Source organism: Antennarius striatus, chromosome 12, assembly GCF_040054535.1.
Source record: "Antennarius striatus isolate MH-2024 chromosome 12, ASM4005453v1, whole genome shotgun sequence".
Classification (NCBI taxonomy): Eukaryota; Metazoa; Chordata; class Actinopteri; order Lophiiformes; family Antennariidae; genus Antennarius; species Antennarius striatus.
Window position 1 is genome coordinate 11,974,694 of NC_090787.1, and position 19,989 is coordinate 11,994,682.

At 39.1% G+C, this 19,989-nt stretch overlaps 1 protein-coding gene across 3 annotated transcripts; it reads right to left on the minus strand.

Moving 5' to 3' along the window:
- Positions 1-381: 381 nt before the first annotated feature.
- prpf40a (PRP40 pre-mRNA processing factor 40 homolog A) lies at positions 382-19,652 on the minus strand. Of its 3 annotated transcripts, none has more exons than XM_068329668.1 (27): positions 19,602-19,649; positions 12,093-12,173; positions 11,799-11,942; positions 11,248-11,331; positions 10,074-10,092; positions 9,945-9,970; positions 9,750-9,791; positions 9,507-9,617; positions 8,294-8,414; positions 8,061-8,085; positions 7,649-7,864; positions 7,303-7,408; positions 5,952-6,016; positions 5,696-5,860; positions 4,940-5,048; positions 4,668-4,818; positions 4,417-4,550; positions 4,188-4,326; positions 3,797-3,888; positions 3,564-3,680; positions 2,401-2,538; positions 2,150-2,245; positions 1,981-2,067; positions 1,791-1,881; positions 1,642-1,703; positions 1,370-1,525; positions 382-896 (listed from the first exon to the last, which is right to left on the minus strand). In XM_068329668.1, the coding sequence occupies exons 1-27, from the start codon at positions 19,602-19,604 to the stop codon at positions 807-809; spliced, it is 2,670 nt and encodes an 889-aa protein (XP_068185769.1). In that variant the 5' UTR covers positions 19,605-19,649; the 3' UTR covers positions 382-806. The 3 variants fall into 3 exon arrangements, with proteins under 3 accessions (XP_068185769.1, XP_068185770.1, XP_068185771.1); XM_068329669.1 differs by having other exon boundaries at positions 383-896; positions 4,212-4,326; XM_068329670.1 differs by lacking the exon at positions 12,093-12,173 and having other exon boundaries at positions 383-896; positions 19,602-19,652.
- Between the last annotated feature and the right edge of the window lie 337 nt (positions 19,653-19,989).

Genomic DNA, 19,989 nt, shown 5'->3' on the forward strand with positions numbered 1-19,989 from the left:
TTTTAATTAGTTCTAGAAGTCACATGATCATTTTAGGCTGAAGCTGAAGTCATGTACAGTATCTAGGTTACGGTCACTAATATAAACGGAGACCACAGTAACACAGGACTTTTAATAAGCATTCAAAATGAGAATCAAATCCTTTAAGCATTAAATTGGTCCAGTTTTTGTTGGTCAACCACCAATGAGGTGATTCATTGAACTACCAGCTAATCTTAGTACAGTATTCATATAGAACACTCCTATTTAACAACATGTGTGCAGTGGAGGACATTGGTGATATTTGGTGGTACAGGTATGAGTCACCAGTGAAAATGTTTTGAGAAAACAAATATGTGCCTTAGACCTTAATAATCTCCTTAATTATGCAATAACACACAGACTTTTCATTGAAATAAAATTTTATTACATTGCATTACAGTTGAAGTTTGACAAATGCTCCAATTAAAATTTCTTGTGACCATTTGAGAAAAGCTGCAGCTTAGTTGGATCAATCTTTTTTCATCTCTGGATGAAGAGAATCTACTTCTGTCCTTGTGACCTTAGAGAACTAAGTTTAACTGGATGTAAAAAAAATTGTTGGCAATGGAAAACGTACATTACATCTACAACTAAAAAATACTAAAAAAAGAAAAAAATCTAAACTTGAGCGGCTGAACGGCTTTTATTTCAAATGAGTAGCTGTGTTAACTCAATGTAGAACATTCCTTTAAGCGTCAGAGAAAGGTGTTTTCACAGTCCAGAAGGGGACGGCCAGCAGTCAGACGAGCTCAATGGGGAATGCATGAAGAGCACAAGTGTGACCATCAAGGAGCGTCCAGCTGTTCCAGTAAAGTTCTTCTTCTTTTTTCCAGCTCTCCTTCACTCAGTTCGCTGCCTGATGTATCCCAGCCACCCTGAACACAACATAGAAAACACCATCACTCAGAAATGCTTAGAAACTCTTAGATAGTATCTAAATGGTGTGTGCATCCTTGTCCTTGGCTTATAGAACCTTAGAATGTGGATCAAGTAATTAGCAATCACTAGTAGTCACTCTAAAATTTGATGAGATAGAAAGATTAGCCTCAGGAGAATACTTGATAAATACTTCTCTCTGCAACAGCAATCTGACTACCAGAACAGTAGGAATACTCAGTAAGTAGTCGGTATACTTTGGTACCGAAGCCTTTGAACAGATCCCTCGTGGGGGAGGAGAGTCGACTGAAAACTGGAAGCCAAGCCAAGCTTGTCTGCCAAGCAGCCTGAGACTCACACAACGTGTGAAGGTCTCTCAGCCTCTAGGGTTCCTTAGCCGTACGAATGTTAGGCAACAACTTCTTCACACCCAGCAAATGTTTCACCCACAACAGCAAGAACAGAAACCAACCTCCTCTTTTGCCGACTTTCTTTTAGGGGACTTCTGTTTCGAGTCGGAGCGAGATTTCCCCCGAGACTTATCGTTCTCTTTGTCTTTCTCTAGGTCCTTTTCACGCTTTCCATCTCGCTCTCTTCCTTTCTTTTCATTGTCGGAGTCTGGAGATGCCTGCACGTTGTAATCACCATCAGTGCATAAACAAACTTACATATCTATACCTATATGTATATAGAGATAGATATATCTACATATAGAACATTAGAATTTTAAGGTTCTCCACTTACAGACTTATGACGTCTCTTCTTGGCCTTCTTCTTGTGCTTCTTAGACTTTTTATAGCTTCTCTCTGGTTTCAGGAAGAAAATGACAGTAAATCCAAATACTACTGTGTATCCATACCATAATAGTCATGAACGATCCGTATGTCACTCACCAGATTCTCCACTTGATGAGTGTTCAGAGGGAGATTTGGACTGCGACCTCTTTTTCTTCTTATGGTATTCATCATCCTCAGACTCTGAGCCCTGTAGACACACATTATATTGTGAGATGAAGAAGGTGTGACAGAACACTGGGATGGAGGTGGAGGAGATACTCTTGATGACTGATTCAAGATTACGAACCGATCGAGAGCGGGATCGTTTCCTGTGATGCTTCTTGGACTTCTTCGAGTGCTTCTTTGTCTTGGAGTGGTGATGTTGGCATTCATGCTGTTCAGAAATACCCATCATGTCAAACATCTTCATCTTACTCAGTGATATTGATGAAGAACTTTCCCATCGACACACTTACCTCTAAGACATGCATGAAGTCTTTGAATATTCTTTTTCTTTCTGCTTCCAAAGTCACATCTTCAAATGCAGATTCTTTTAGGAATCTCTCTCGGACCTGAAATTATGATCGTAAATCGACATCAGTCATCACAAAAACTAAATAAAATGTGAAAGAGAACTGTGATTATTACTTTTGTGAATAATTTAGTATTTATTAGAAACAGGAAAGGGCTAGAAATGGAAAATAGTTGCCACAGTAAAACCACAGACCATTTCCCATGTATTCTCTGGCTCCAGAGGAGGCGTGGCCTGCTTCAGCATGTTTTTAAAGGCCGCCTCTTTCCTTTTCATCTTCCTGGCCTCCTCCTTCTCGCGCTCCCTCTCTCTGGCTTCAGCCTTTTCCAGTAGCTAGACGGCCAGAGGTTGCAATATGGATTCATTTGAATAAATACAGACAATAGCACACAGTAAACTGCATTCTTCAAGCTGAATGTTCTCAAGTATCGTACATTTACAAAAACTGTGATCCCTGCCTGCGAAAATCTTGTGGATGAGGTGGTGGTGAATTTAAGCCTGGTTGTACAATGAAGCTTTTCCCAAATTTAATGCCACTTCACAGACATCTTTGTTACCTGAGCTACAAACATTCAAACCTTTTGATTCGATAAGATGTAAAGCTCCTGAGATATTAAAGTTCACATTTCATCAGGACTGCCTCACCATCACATTCACCAGTTTGCAAAGGACACATCTGAAGTATGTGGTGACGAATTATCACGAAGCTAACACAGAGGTGCCACACAACATTACATTGCACTTATATGTCCTTTACAACCCAAGTCACAACTTAAGATCACCAAAACAGAACTCAAAGAAATACTGTTCACTAATTAAACTTCAATTTACAAATGAAATCCCAGTGGGTGCACGACCATTAACAATCATTTAGACAGAATGTGAAGCTGTCACTCAGGTTGTTATAATCATATATAAATACTGCAGTGACAGATTGAGGCTGAAGTTAAGAAGCACATTAACTCCACCATTCACTCACGAGCAGCTCAAAGTCTGTGTCACAAAAGGCTCATTTCTATTCAGAAACATTCATGAGGCCTTTTCATCGACTGCTGGTGGTTAAACGTGACCAAAGAGAGTGGAATATGAGAATGGTTCATATGCAAAAAATTCCAAGATTACTTGCATAAACAGGCAACTCTGCAGTTGCAGACATACACAAGGTTTAGTTAATCATTTTGGAAATATAGTAGAAATATTTCTGATGCACAAAGCAATCATTTTACACAGGCAACCACTTATTGTGGATTCTCTGCAGAGCTTTACAGTTGAGGTTGAAGGAGAACTAATTAAAACTTAAACTAAATTAATGCACTTAGTTATTCAGAAGACAAATCTACATAGAACAGAAGTCTTACACTGTTGAAGGCCAGTTTGATGTTTCCTGCATCCAGAGTTGTGGCTCTCTTATCTGAGCTGATGACTGACCCAAAGTCCTCAAAGCCAGTGTTGATTTCTACCAAGAACCCTTTGTCCTGCAGCACAAGTGAGAACACACAAACAGGAGGCAGATGATGAAGGTGTGTGACATTTAAAAAAAGAATAAAGCTTAAAGTAAATGTTAATGACGAAGAAGACACAACATTTTTACCTTAAGAATGTCTTTAATTATCCTCTTCTCGTCGTGGTAGCGGGCCTTCAAGTCTTCCACGTAGAATTTGAACAGATCCAGTGGAGTGGAACCTGTAAGATCCATGGGGTAAGTCAAAGAATACAGAATTTGTTTTAGGCATAAAAAATAAAATAAAAATAAAGTTAATAAAAATCTGATTTCTAAAAATTAGACCAGACTGTGTCAACATTGTGGGGAAATGGTGAAAAAACAAGTTCGATAAAATGAGTTAGGTTATCTACATAAAACACGTGAACCACTACTCTGATGCGGTTTACTTCCTCAGCTGTTGGGAGTTCTTGTCATGTGTAGTTTGGTGTCACGCCCACGTGTTCCCGAGCATTCAGCTCATGAGGACATGTGAACCTACGTGTGTGGTGGCGTGCTGTCTCACCCGGCTGGCCCAGCATGTTGGCAAAGCGGATGTCAGAGCTCAAGGTCGGGTACATCTCCATCCAGGCGGACATAGAGTGAAGTTGACCGTGGTCGTGGAGCTCGTCTAGAAATTTCTGAGAAGAAAACAAGAATTAAAAAACTCACAATGACTAATGTTGGTCCAAAAATTCTGTCTTTTACGCAACTGTGTTAGGAGTGTTCACCTGGAAAGCCTCTCTATTCTTGCGCTGTCGTCTCCTCTCCCTGAGAAGAGTCTTTTGTTTTTCTTCCTCCTCCTCCTTCTCCAATGCCCGAATATGTTCCTCAAAACAAATGAGAGCATCCTCTTTGTCCATATCTGTAAGCAAATAAAACACTGTCAAAAGGCAGAAGTCAAACAGCTTTCAAATATTCACAGACAAGTGAACATGTGGTTGAAGTGAGGGTGAAATGGCATGAAAATATGGTCTCATACTCTGCAGCTCCTCATCCTCTGCAAAGGTAGGGTTGTCTAGCAGGTACTGCTGGGCCTCAGACCAGGTGGTACGATATGTCACGTTGGCCATGTTATCTAAAATGTTCTTCAGGGCTTCCCAGTTCCTCTTTCTTAGTTGCTTGGCTTGTTCCTGATTAGGAAGACATTAAGAGCAAGACATTAACCGTGGCAGTGCTTGCAAACCTCATGATAGTCAAACTTGAAATATCTCCACAGATGAAAACGAAGTGAAATGAAGACAACAGTCTTACCTTCTCTTTCTTAGAAAGGTAGAACAAAACATCTTCATAAATCTCCAGTCTGTCTCGTTCTGGCACACAGCTCCACACCTCTATCTCACCAAACATCTGTTCAGCTTTCCTGGATAACAAGAAAGATCAGTTTACGGAAAATAAACCACATGAGGGCAGCATTTCACCGGCCAAATCCATTTTTAACTTCTTTTTTTTCACAACAAGCAGAAAACATCAGATGCAAAGTTGTGCAGAACTAATATTCAACATGGTCATAAAAACTGAAGTAGCAGAGTTGAACTTGATGAACTCCAAGTTGACTGTACTTAAACACACACACACACACACACACACACACACACACACACACACACACACACACACACACACACACACACACACACACACACACACACAAAGATTGCTATCCAGTCCAACTGCTCGCTGTATTCCCATTCAAAATTTCAAAATCGCTGCCCCAGTCTGACCCCGGTGTCACATGAACTCCTAAACTTTTCAAGGTCTGCATAATAAACACTGACCAGATGCAATTTCTGGTTTTGGGGTTGTGCTGCTCTCTCATGCAAACATGTATATCTCATACATACACATGTGCATCCTAAATGATTAAATGATCCAGGAGATGAGACAGCAGTGCTGAAAACTCCATCACCTATAATGCCGTTTCACTGATCCCTGGTCTGTATTACCATATTGGCAATTCAGGAAACCACAAATCTATACTGGAAAAAACTCAACTGTGATATCTCTTACTTGTATCTGGTGGTAGATGTCATCTTGTCATGGTTCTCTAAGAACCTCTGAAAGGTCTCTTTGGACTCCTTGTATTTAATCCTGGCTTCCTCTTTTTCCTCCTTCTCAGTCTGCACTTTGTAGGCATTGAATGCTTGTTTCTTCTCACTCAGTTTGGGGAGAGCGCTGTGATGACAAAGAAAAATAAGAGCCAGATGGGAACAACTCTCACCAGCTATTGTAAATAAAATGACCTATTCCTTGGAGAAGTGTGTACCTGTAGCGAGGATCGTTGATAATCATTTTCATGGCCTGTTCCCAAGAGGAGTTTGAGGACACACCCTGAAATACAGAGATTAACATTCAAAGTCACGGTGGCCTGTATGATCAAACTGAGAGGTTAACTCGTGTGTTTAACTTTTGACATTTTCAATGAACAAGTGATGGAGATGGATAGCTGAAACGCCCTTTTTGTATGTTATAAAGACAGAGGGACAATGAGCTGAGCTGCTTTGTCTCTACACATCCTTAATTACTAAAAGATGCAGAGTTAAGAGGTGGAGAGTGGCAATAATTCATAGAAGTACCACTCATGACTTCTATAAGTGCTCTTTCTGCCACTTGCCTCTCCCGGAGAAAAACTCCTTCATCCATTATGAACTGATTCCGCCTCCGTCTTGTCCGTTGTCACAGTTATTCTAACTCAGTGAGGCATACCCTTTTTCTCACTGTTTTAATCCCAGCCAGCCCCATGCTGTTGATCTAATGAAGCTAATCATAAAGACAGAGCCATTAAGATCATGCAGAAAAAAGCAAGCAATCTCAGAGGAGAGCTTTGTGCACAAAATTAAAAGGGGCCTAAATATAGCAGCATTCAAGGTAGGTGGCATTAGGTCGCAAATCCACACATCCACTGCAGCAGGAGGTAAAGCTTAACAATAGTGTAAGACCTCCCTTAGGCTCACAAGGAGGGACGGGATACATTCAGATTGAAATGCAAAGGCTCTACTGGCATTTAGAGATACTGGCAAGGTAAAAACTAACCTTTAAAACAAATCTATTTATACTAATGAAGCATTAAACATCTAGATGGTTGGAGTTAATTATGTGGGGCTCACATCTGAACCAAACCCATAATGTTATATGAAGGCAGCAGCCTCACTTCATCATGAAAAATGCAAAGCTAGTACTTCCAATCAACAGGTTTAACATTACTTTCTTAGATTATTATTAGCTATTAGACAGTTCGTTTTAAACAAATTGACGTGTTACGATAAATGAGCCCTACACGATGATCAACAGCCACCTTAATATTACCTGCATGAAATTCGTGGATTGTTCACTTTTCAAACTAAGCTTTCTCCAAATGATGAGGCCGCATGCTCTATACTATTTGTAGTTGTGATAGCAAGAGCAAGATAAAGCTTTTTAAAATGCTCAACACTAAGAATGAATAATGGATGAATACACGGTGAATTAATGGATGCACTGCATGTCCAAGCAAGTGCACCAAGACAAGCAGTGCAAGGAGTTTGTGTATTTGATCTGTTAAAATCAAGCAAATTGAACACTGTCCCTCGACTTGGTTCTTAATCCACACATTAAACTCACTCCTTGGCCCGGCTTACCTTCTCCTTCAGCAGCTCTTTGAAGGCCTGCTTGGCTTCCTCTTTTGTGTTCCATTTGTACACTTTCTTCTGAATCTCTGGTCTTTCTTCTTTTGCAACTTCAACGCTAGGGTCAGAGGAAAATGTTTTGAGTCTAACAAAACTGTACATGAGTACAATGTAGTTAAGACACTCAGTATTCACCGTAAATTAAACATCAAACCAGACACACCCCATCCATCATGAGGTTAAAGGGTGTTGTGTACATGAACCTGAGAAGTCCTATGACTCTGTGGTCCAAGATGGACATGTGTGTCTCAGAGTCATGGACACACTACCAGTTTCTCTATCAGACATAATTGTTCACCTGGCTGTGGTCTCTGGGGCAGCTGAGCTCTCTGAGGAAGCCACAGGTGCATCTGCGGGCTTGACCTCAGGTGTATTTTGCACAGGCGCCTGAGACACGTGCTCTTCTGGGACCGCTGTTGTAGTTTCTACCTCCATCACAGTCGTTACAGTGGCTGTATTATCTGTTTGCAACACCGGAGCAGCTGTGGTGCCAGGAGGTGCAGTTTCTGTGGTTCTGAAAACACATCATGACAGGTCAGATCACAGCACACAACCTGGAGAATACCAAGAAGGCGGAGCTTCAGACAGCATTAATATTTGTAGATGGTCATCAGGTTTTTGATCAGTATATCTGATGATTACTGCATGCAGTGTTCATAACAGAAAATGCAGCAGCAAAGAGTAGCAGAGGGTAAGGAGTGAGCTCTTACCCATTCTCCTCTGCTTTGATCAAGGCTGGAAGAGACCAGAGGAGAAAGATGTTAAGGTACCTGCTTTCATTTCAAAGCTTGACGCAGAGAAGACATCTCAGAGAAAAACATGCAGCAGGAGGATTCATGTACTCCTGAATTTGTACATTAATGGAACCAACATATCCTTGTGTAAGCTCATCCATGGAGCTATAAATGTCCTTTTCCTGCAACATCAGACAACTTTCCTTTACCTTCCAGGTCCTCCAAATCTTTGGGTTTGGTCCATCTTGACTCCTTAGTCTGTGAGTTGTAATAATAAGGCTTCCCTGTGTCCGACTTGTATTCCTTCCAAGGGCATTTAGACAGCATTTGCTACAGAAAAGGGGAGAAACAGATAATTTATCAATTCACCGTCTACAGCTTCATCCACTGTGGCAAGTAACAGGGAGCTGTAGCCTATCCCAGCTGACTGAGGACGTGAGGCGGGGGAAACTCTGGGCACGACGCCAGTGCACCTCGGAAAAATGATTGAATTTCATCGAAAATGATTATACATTTCATGAATTAAAATGTTTCATCTATAATATGGATCTTCATATATGCAATTGAGGCCTGTTTAATATTTATCCTTGGAGTGGACCAAAAATAGTCAGTACTGAGTAATTTGAAGACTACTTCCCCTTAAACGTCATGAAAAAGTCAACAGTCAATGCATCAGTACAAAACATATCTATTTCTTTGGTTAGCCAACAGTCATGTACAGTATATTGTTTTGGATATATCACCTGAAAACCATCTTTCCTTGGAAACTCAAAAAAAAAGATCTGCAGAAAAATATAATATTGAAAGGCAAAAAGAAATCACTATGTCTAATTTATGTGCAAATGTTTGTGAAGCTTGAATAAGCAGTTTCACAGATATGCTTTGAGCCGAGCCGACACATGTGTATTTTGGTAAACCTAGTGTGCAGTGTGCAAGGTATACCAACCAACACATCCCACCATCATTTTTACACTTGGGGGAATAAAAAAACACAGATTAAAATATATACAAAACCAAAATGTGTTGTATGATTATGTGTTAAGAAATTGTGTTTACTAGAAGTATTCATTCATTCATTCTAGTAGTAGCATGAAATCCATTTAAGAAGTAAACATTTCACTATTGCTTGATGAAAGCGTCACCAATTACTAACCTATTTTTCTGCAACTTGTTTGTTGCTGACACAAAATTCAACAACAAAAAGAAATTCAGAATGAATCCTGTATCAATGTTTTGATCAAAAACAAAACAAACATATGAAAACCCCCCCAGTAATTATGATAAAAAGGATTTGCACATTTTTAAATCGTGTAAATTATGTTGAATGCAGCATCTCACCTCTCTTAGAAAGAGGATCATACATATCTGAGCAAGGAAATAATGGGTTACTTTGGGTGTTATATTGGCAATGAATGTTTATACCTCTGCAGGAGATTTTAGATCATCTGGTTTCTCCCATGTGGACTGCTTAGTCTCTGTATTGTAATAATAGGTTTTCCCATCCAGTGATTTGTGCTCTGTCCACAGGGATTTCTGTCAGGGACAAAAACAACAGAGAAATCAGCTGCGTCAGAGTGAAAAAAATAAAGCACGAAACCACTACACTGTCTAGCAAATAAAGTTAATCCTTTTAAATACATATTTCTATCTTCAAAAGGAACAAACCTTCTTAGGCTGTTCTTCCTGTGGCGATCCATTTGTGGTGCTCTGCAGGGATGACAGACAATGAAATGTTGACAGACTGTGGTTATTAAGGAGACAGAAGACGAAATAGTGGAGCTAATGATGAGAACTCAAAATAGTAATTTCGCGATTACGGTACTGCATATAAAGAAAAAATATTACAAGACAAACACTTACACTTGCAGCTGTTCCGGGTGGAGCAGCTGTGAGGATAAAAACAGAATTGAGTGAGATGTTGCCCTTATAATGAATACAAACTATGTAAGAAAATCTTTCGTTATGAAATTGACAAATTAAGGGTCTTACCTGGAGTGTCAACACCGGGCTGTGGAAAAGAACATTTTATTAATGGAAACACTCACATATGTAAAAGATTACATCAGTGCATCTCCACCACTAAATGATGAATTCAGCTGGGAAGACACACTAATTCAAAAGACAGGGTAACTTAAGCTTTCCTAAACAGCTCAGACCTCCATAGCCTCAAGATGGAACAAATATTTGTATCCAAGGACACAGATTTAAAATATGCTTAAAAATGTCAAATTAAACGATTGATTAAAGCAACTAAGAGATGCACAATTTCTGGGGCAGCTACAAAGGTTTTTCAGGCTAGATACAGGATTCCCTGAACAGACTATTTACAATTAGACGGATAATTCTATAGTATTCCTCTTACAGGGTAATAAAAAAATGCTTGGATTAAATGGATTTTCAAAGCCATCTGGATGTTGTATCCATAAATATATCAGATTTCTCATTTGCATAACATGCTTACAACTCGACGATCATCAACTGCGAGGCTCATGTGTTACATTTGCAACATCCCGCGACATCATAACATTGTGGTGGCTCTGGCTTCCTGAATATGTTGCTTTTTGTTTTGTGATTACATCTCATCACGCTTCTGAGATGTGTACCTAAAAAGGTATAAACGTGAAAATTTGACCTTGACCTAGTATTTCCAAAGTCATCGTTGTGATCTAATTTTCATCCCCTTGCCTCCCTGAATATAACGCTTTTTATCTGGTTCCTGAGATATGTGCAAAAAAATGTACAAAAGTTGAAATTTGACCTTGACCTAGCTTTCTCAAGGTCATTTCATTTTCATCCCCTTTGCTGCTGGAGTAATGTGCTTTTTCTTTCATCTTTCTATCTGCAACGTTTGTGAAGATATTTGGTGGACGGACGGACGGACAAACAAACACAAACACTGACAATTACAATACATCACTACTTCGCAGGATGTAACAAATAAGTGATAACTTTAATCACACACCACGTTTATATTCTGTTTGCTTTGAGCTGTTTCAGTTCAAAAAGTTGCCCAAATATCCAATCTATCACAGCGGAACGAAATCCATTCACATCTAACAGTGATGGTTCAGCTGCACAAATGCTTTTACCCGTTCAGAAATTGCTGTCTATTTTTAAGTAGTGTGAAACCCAGCATTGATTAAAAAGTAGCAAGAAGTGTTACCGGTCCTGTTGGTTGTACAGCCGCAGCTGGCATGCGATGGGCCATCATCATTCCTGGCATCATAGGTGGCATCATGCCTGGCATCTAAAAAAAGCAGCATCATGAAAAATTCATCTGGCATTTTTATGCCACCTAGTGCATGCAGAAGTATCAAGACACAGCGTGAGACAGGGTGTTGGTGTGTGTGCATGTGTGTGGTGGACTGCATACAACTGGGAGGGTGAGATTGAAACCAAGTCTGCTTTGCTTATTTAATGGTGTGATGCCACATTTTATGATTTGTGAAGTAGCAACACACCAACCAACATCAGCTCACCACCTTTTGAGCCTTGTGTTGCTGACACCTTCATCACACACCCTTCAGTATTGCACCTATTTATATGCACAACAGAACCACATATGCTCGCTAAATGTGACCAATTTAGGCTGTAAGTATAAATAATGTATTTTTTAAAAGGTTGCCAACGGCTCAGCAATGCTCATCAGACAACTTTAGCTACAAGTTATCTAAAACCACTCCTTCGAAGACACAAAGAGCATGCAAGACGCACCTGTCCCATTGGTGGTGCTCCCATAGGTGGCATTATACCTGGGGGAATTATACCAGGTGGCATGGGCGTCATGTTGGGCGGTCGCTGTCCCATTGGTGGCATACCCATGGGCGGGAAATGAGGTGGTATTCCTGGTGGTCCCATCTAAACAAAGAGAGCAGATGCATTGCAGTGGATTAAACATTAATGAAGACCTTTAATATTGAATCATCTCATTTCAGCCCTGCGTGACAACTGGAAACAAGAAGTGAAACACTAACTGTCATAAACACACTGCATCTGTCACTGACTTACAAATGGGGGAGGTATCCCCGAGGGTGGGACACCTGGGTAGGGTGGCGCTTGGCTCGGGCCATTATTAGCCTCCGTTGAAGACTGCCATGAATAAAGAATACCAGATTTAGTGAACAGCCGGTGGTTTAATGTGCGCATACTTAATGCAGCATCTTAAAAAGCCATGCTTGTAGTGTCTCTGAATATCTATATACAGTATTTATATGTAGTTCACATTATGGTTTTTAAAACCTGTTTGATTAGAATGGCTGCAATTTTACAGTGTAGCCAAGATAAAAGAAACCTTTTCATGGCATGTACAATCTACATACCAGTATAAAAAAGGAGGAAAGGCAACATATGAAATGCACCTCAGTGTGAAACAGCATCACTGGATTGCACCATAAACTAAAGTCTTCAAAATAATCTGAAATCAAGCCCTTCTAAAGCTAAACATAGCCATCATAATGATTTGAGACATTAGCCTGCATTTATTTTAGATTGGTGCACATAGAATAAAGTCTGCTGATGATTAAGGGTGCTACTCAGCCCGCAAGCCAACCATTGAGTGCACTGGCAAATTCTTTACCAGTAAAAACAAATCTAAACAGCAATCCAGTCGTGCACATGCTGCTCCAGCTGTTTTTGCAGTTTCTCAACACCTGATGTCACCTGATGTTGCTTCCCAAATATTTTAGGGGCTAGCTGTAGCAGAATGAACCCAGGGACTTCAGGTTCGTGGCCTTTGTTACAAAGTTTAAGTCTGCTCTGCTAAAGAGAGCTTTGATTATATCAGTCAACATCAAGTAATCTATTGACTACTGTGACAATTATTTAAAACATGAAATTCATTGTTATTGTTTTTCCAATTAAGTAAAAAACTTTCAGTAATGATTAGTTTACTGCTTATTTTCATGATTCTTACACTTGATTATTACAAGTGTAACAACTGCTTCTGAAAAAGCTGGCATTCTGACCAGGTTTCTTAAACTTAAAAATTCCAGACAGTTAAAGCTTAAAAAAAAAAAAAGCTGTGACAGGATTGTAAACTATTTACAACACTGCACTGTAAAGCAGTCATGAGCTCACCGCAGCAGCAATTTCAAACATAAGGCAAAGTTACCATGATTCACCAATTTTTGCATTCGTCCTGCCCCACAACTCAAAAATATTTTGTAAAAAGCTGAAAAATTCATAATTTTTGGGCTGAAATATTTATGAGAAAACCGATTAACATCAGCTGATTAGCAATAATGAAGTTACAGAATAATAACTTCTGATCTTTCGAGACATCCATCATGTTACGACATGGTTGCTGTTGACATTGACTTAACATAGTATATTTTGGGGAATGGGTGATCACAAATGTCAACAACGAAAATTCTGACTTGGCTTGAAAACGACTTGGAAAGCCCAAATAGGCAGATTGTTCTTGTTTATACTATTTTCTACAGCAAACACATTCAGCATTGCTTAAAGAAAACTAAAAATATGTCAGATCCTACGCCTTACGGGTTTATGATCTAAAAATAGCAGCACATTTAATTTGTGAAGTCTTCTTTTGTGGGATTAGTTTACACTAGTTTACACAGCATGCTGGTGGCCTTCATAACATCACTATAGTAACGCAAAAGCAGCACAAATAGATTGATTAAGTACAATAAGAAATGCAAATTCTAACCTGTGGAATAATGTTGTGTATTATTTGCAACATGATATGAATACTATGCTAATAAATGTTCATTTGACTTAATTATAACCTCATTTTTAAGTGTTGTTTTAGAAAATTGGAAAAAATGTCAACTTGATATTTAATGTTCATCAAACCTGCTACACTAAAACCATATACAGTATAAACAAAGCCTTCACAGCTCATGCTGGTAGGTAGCTTGACAAAACAACCAAACAGATACAAATAGATCCCATCTCTCTCGTAGGTCGAAATTAACAAATAATCAGACAAACAAAGCCTTCACAAAAAAAATGCTTATTAGATATTCTCAAGCCCAGTGTAAAATCCTGAAATTACATTGGGCTTGGGACTTCTTGAATTATTCAGGAAGTCTAAGACCTGAATAATAATTCAATTATTATTAAGGAAAGAAGAAAATTATTACAGCTATTAAGCAAAACAGCAAAGGTTTAAATGCTTGAAAATGTCCAAAAACAGCCAACTACTGTACTTGTTTCAGCATTACTTATGACTTGCCCTTGCAGGACAACACTGACACAGTCTGTCGTACTAGATCTACTATCCACTGTCACTCTTGGCCACCACTTAGCTGCTGCCAGCATGACAACTGATTTTCCTTTACAGTGAAGGTCTTTAACCCTCAGCTTCAGCCAAGATGATGGAAAGACAACCAAGAGATAAAACAGGAAGACATCCCACAGATCAATAGAGAGCACATACACACAGTGAGCAAGAGTGAAATGGAGGCAAGGATGTTTTTTTTAATGAAACAATGTGTTGCAGCTCCAAACCCAAAAGCCAGCCAAATTCTGGTGATCCGTTAAAAAATGAATTCATGCACGCTGCAATGTCAGATTTGTACCATGCTTATTGTGGGTATTATATCATTATGGAAGAAGCTACAAGCCACATTGTTTTAACCAAGATTTTTCTTTACTTCCGTATGAGCTGTGATAATCCATAGATTATCACAGCTCATCAAGCCTTGAAATATGGTCTTAGCAAATTTCTGGGGACAGTGTTGTTATCAGAAATGGACAATCAAAAATACTAAATACTTCTCACAAAAATACTAAATTTTTATTTTTCTCTAATAATTAGTTCTTTTAATTGTAATATTTTCATTTGATGAAAGTAGTACTAAAATTGAATGTAGTGTAAATTCATTTTTTAAGTATGGTAGATGCACCCTGTATTTGAAAATTATAGGTGGAACACTATTATAGGTGGAACACATGAAAATTGTCTGTTTATAAAGAAAATGTAGAGACATAAAAAGGGGTCAAAAACTAAATATGAAAAATTAAATGAACATGATGACGTATAACTTCAGAATACTTTTAAATTAATTTAACTGTTGATGTTCCTTTGTTATGAAGGCTTAAATACTCCATACACTTCCAACAAATTGAAAAGTTTTAACAATTAAACAGTTTTCGTTAAAAGTGAAAACTGACTTCTTTTTCTTTAGGCTATTCCCTTCAGGAGTCGCCACAGTGAATCAGTTGCCTCCATCTAACCCTGTCTTCTGCATCCTCTTCTCTCACACCAACTACCTTCATGTCCTCTTTCACTACATCCATAAACCTCCTCTTTGGTCTTCCTCTAGGCCTCCTGCCTGGCTGTTCAAAACTCAGCATCCCTCCACCAATACAGTATATTCACTATCTCTCCTCTGGACATGTCCAAACCATCTCAGTCTGGTGTCTCTGACTCCAAAAACTCTAACCTGTGCTGTCCCTCTGATGTACTCATTCCTGATGCTATCTATCCTGGTCACTCCCAGAGAACCTCAGCATCTTCATCTCTGCTACCTCCAGCTCTGTCTCCTGTTTTTTCCTCAGTGACACTGTCTCTAGACCAAACAACATCGCTTGTCTAACCACAGTTTTGTACACCTTTCCTTTCATTTTAGCTGAGACTCTTCTATCACACCTGACACTTTTCTCCACCCGTTCCATCCTGCCTGTACACACTTCTTCACCTCTTTTCCACACTCCATTGCTCTGGACTGTTGACCCTAAGTACTTAAAATCCTTCACCTTCTTGATCTCTTCTCCCTGTAACCTCACTCTTCCACTTGAGTCCCTCTCATTCACACACATGTATTCTGTCTTTCTGTGGCTAACCTTCATTCCTCTCCTTTCCAGGACAAACTTCCACCTCTCTAGCTTCTCCTCCACCTGTTCCCTGCTCTCACTGCAGATCACAATACCATCTGCAAACCTCATAGTCCATGTAGATTCCTGTCTGACCTCGTCTGTCAGCCTGTCCATCACCATAGCGAACAAGAAGGGGCTCAGAGCTGATCCCTGATGCAGTCCCACCTCCACCTTGAACTCCTCTGTCTCACCTACAGCACACCTCACCACTGTCTTAGAGTCCTCATACATGTCCTGCACCCCTCTAACATACTTCTCTGCCACTCCAGACTTCCTCATACAATACCACAGTTCCTCTCTGGGCACCCTGTCATAAGCTTTCTTCAGATCTACAAAAACACAATGCAGTTCCGTTTGGCCTTCTCTGTACTTCTCCATCAACATCCTCAAAGCAAATACTGCATCTGTAGTACTCTTTTTTGGCATGAAACCATACTGCTGCTCACAAATGCTCACTTCTGCCCTTAGTCTAGCTTCCACTACTCTTTCCCATAACTTCATTGTATGGCTCATCAGCTTTATTCCTCTGTAGTTACCACAATTCTGCACATCTCCCTTGTTCTTAAAAATGGGTACCAGTACACTTCTCCTCCATTTCTCAGGAATCTTCTCAGGCATCTTCTCACTATCTGATATTTAATTAATGTCCATTTAGTTTTTTTTATGAGCATCAAGCTTACCTTCACACAAAGTTACACTTCAATACTAGGCGTAAAGTCTGATTTTTTGTGCTTCAGCTAGGATAGGCTCCAGCCCCCCGCGACAGCGGATGAAGCAGTTGACGATGAATGAATGATGAATGTAATTTTTGTGTTTAGTTACTAATGACTGCTACAGTGCCATTACTTTCAAGTTTTTCTCAAGTCCTGGGGCATGTTTGACAAAAAAAAACCACTAAGAAAGTGATGACTACAGTTCAAACCGACTTAAATTAACCCAACTAATCAATTAGGGCTGACATGGTTCATAAAGCTTAATTATGAGTCACCCAGCAAGACAAACTGTCGCCAGGTCAGCTAATTAAAATAATTGCAAATGCAGGCTATTTTGTAAGCAGCCCTAAAGGTTAAAAGGTAAGTCAGATTGATTAAATATATCAAAGAGCACTTTTTTTTCCACAGGAGCTGACTGTTAGAAATATCAAGAATTTAATCAATCTACAAAATGGAGTACAGCTGCCATAAACAATACCTGAGAGGTAAACTGATGAAAAACTGCTGAATGACTGAACACAAACTTAGGAATCAAAATTTAACTGCAATGGGTCACGTGGTCTCTTTAAGACAGTTCAACTGTATCTCAGACTCAAGTACAATACATGCAAGAAACTCTGTGGGTTAAAGTCTATTTTTACATGCCTCTCTTTTACTCATCCCCTGTCTTAATTTATTGTGATGAAAGTAAATGGAACATCGCCTAAAAATAGAGGGATAAGGAAAGAATGAATGAAACATCTTGATACCACTTAATTAAATTTTACTATTACTGTTTGTGGATAAAGTCTAGTAATGCTTCAATAAACTCGCCAGTGAAACAATCACCCTTCTCCATCACCAGAGGCTTAGCTTAGCTTGATTAGCCTGCCCTCATTTTCACCAAGGGCCACATCAGCATGAGTTTCCTTTAAGGGCCAGATGTAACTTATAAATGTAAATAAATGTAGCTCAATGTAATGTAAATGTAACAACTCCTTAATGTTAAATAACTAAATTTATTACTTATTCAAGTTACAAACATTACACTTTCATGAAAAATGTTTATTTGTTATAACATAAATCTTAATTTGTCATGATATGAAACCCACAGAACTCCATCAATCAAGAATCAAACTATTCAAGTGAATCAAGAAAAATAATACTAAACACAAGTTAGGACATTAACTTTGCTCAAAACATTTTTGTCAAAGTTAAATTGGGCTTAATTACTGCATTGTGGAAAATGTAGTTTTTGTTCAAAGCACACTTTTGACCAATTTATTTTTAGACACTCTGGCCTTTTATGCTTTCGCGGGCCACATGAAATGATGTGGCGGGCCACATCTGGCCCCCAGGCCTTGAGTTTGGCACACGTGTAATAAATATTTACTTTAAAATGGCAGTCCTATGCCTATATATGCCTTTTCATTTGTATATTCTTGATGGGTTATTTTTATTCTTTCTAGGTCTTGGTACTACTTTCTGTGTGCTTTTGGGTGCTCACTGTGCTGTGTGTAGTACGACAGAGAAGTTAATTTCCATGACAGAACCTCCTTAAGGGATCAATAAAGTTCCACTCTACTCTGGAGAGGATACCATGATTGCAGCTAACTTTTTCGGAAGGTTGGTTTGACGAGTGTAAAAATCTGTTTAATAAATTGGAGGCATAAGTATAATTATGCACGATGAATTTACAAAATCCCACTGATGACCATGAGAATAATTAACACTATGTGCTTTCTTACCTTCACCTCTCAAAACAAGCACACCACTTTCTTCTCCACTTGGCCATGATTCACTAAGAATTATTCATTCATTCATTCATTCATCTTCCAACCCGCTTAATCCGCTAACGCAGGTCGCAGGGTAGCCAGTGCCTATCCTGGCAGACTCAGTGAGGCAGGGGACACTCCGGGCACGACGCCAGCGTACCGCAGAGCCACATAGAAACAAAAAATAAACATTCACACACACACTCACTCCTATGGTCAATTTGGGACCGGCCAATCAACCTGAAGCGCATCAGACTTAATTGGTTGAGTTGCATTGACCACTGATGATCATGCAAACCAGTACAGGTTTGTAATCAAAGGTTGAGTTACAGAATGAGTATTTATACAATATTTTTTATATTTTTATGCATCAATGTAATATTTTTAACAATAGTAATAAAACAACACAATTTGATTCAGTTTTCACAGCTGGAACACATATAGGAAGGTAGGTAATGAATCGTGTGAATTACAAAAGGCGATATTGCGTTTTAACATGACGTTAAATTTTTAATATTATTTTCTATGTGTGAGCAAAAGCGCAAAAGTCGGCGTTAAGAATATACGTTCATTGAACTGCTAACGTAATGCTAAAGGTTAGGTTACCCTGCTAGTCTTCGAACAGCAGTTCGCATGTGATTCCCCCCCCCTTTTTTTTTCATTGCAGTCATCTCTTAATCATCAATTCCAAACAATAATTACATTTTCTAGTCTCTTAAACGACAGAAAATGCTAACTTGTTAGCGCCCGAAACCACGTAAAATGATCAGGGAGATGACTGACTAAACACTGGAAGAGAAGCATGTCTTATGAACGGTGATTTGAGAGTTGAGCTAGTTGTTTGACTCGCAATCTACATTACGTTGCGTCTTTTGGTAGCATCTCGACGTGATTTGAGAATATCTTTGTATATAATTGATTAAGTAAGTTTTATCAGAATTTAACTATCATATTATACGCTTATACTTTGAACAGTTCAGCAGCATTTCCAAGACATAGCCTGAGCCATGGCGATGTGTGTGCCGCTGTATTAGCTTAGTGCTAACGCGACATGCTAGCATGTGATGTTCTTGGGACTCGTAACATTGTTCTACCGGAACGTAGACAATTATCCGTCGTTAAAACAACAAATAAGTACTCATATGCATTATACAGATAGTATTGATAACTTTACAGGCAAAAAACTTCGTTTTAATGGCTGTACTCACCATGTTGACGAAAGGTTATGAACATCCGAGAAACTTGAGCGCCTCTCAACAACGAGCAAGACGATTGGCTCAACTCTTCGCGAGAGGAAACGGGTCAAAGGTAAATTCTCAGGAACGTCATGGTGCGGTGGAGATGTGCAGAAAAATGCGCAGCAACAGTGGGACCTGCTACATTTGTGATTGTTTTAAACGTATGTACGATTTCCAGATTACAGTAGACAGAAAAAAAACATCATGGAACACCATTTCTGTAACATATCAAGGAATCGTAAAAAGATTTGGTGAAAAAGAAGCAAGTGGATATGACTTCTTTTTTTTTTATAAATTCCAAATTGCAAAACTTTTATCCACTGTGGAAAAATAAGCAAAACTAATCATCTCTGGTGGA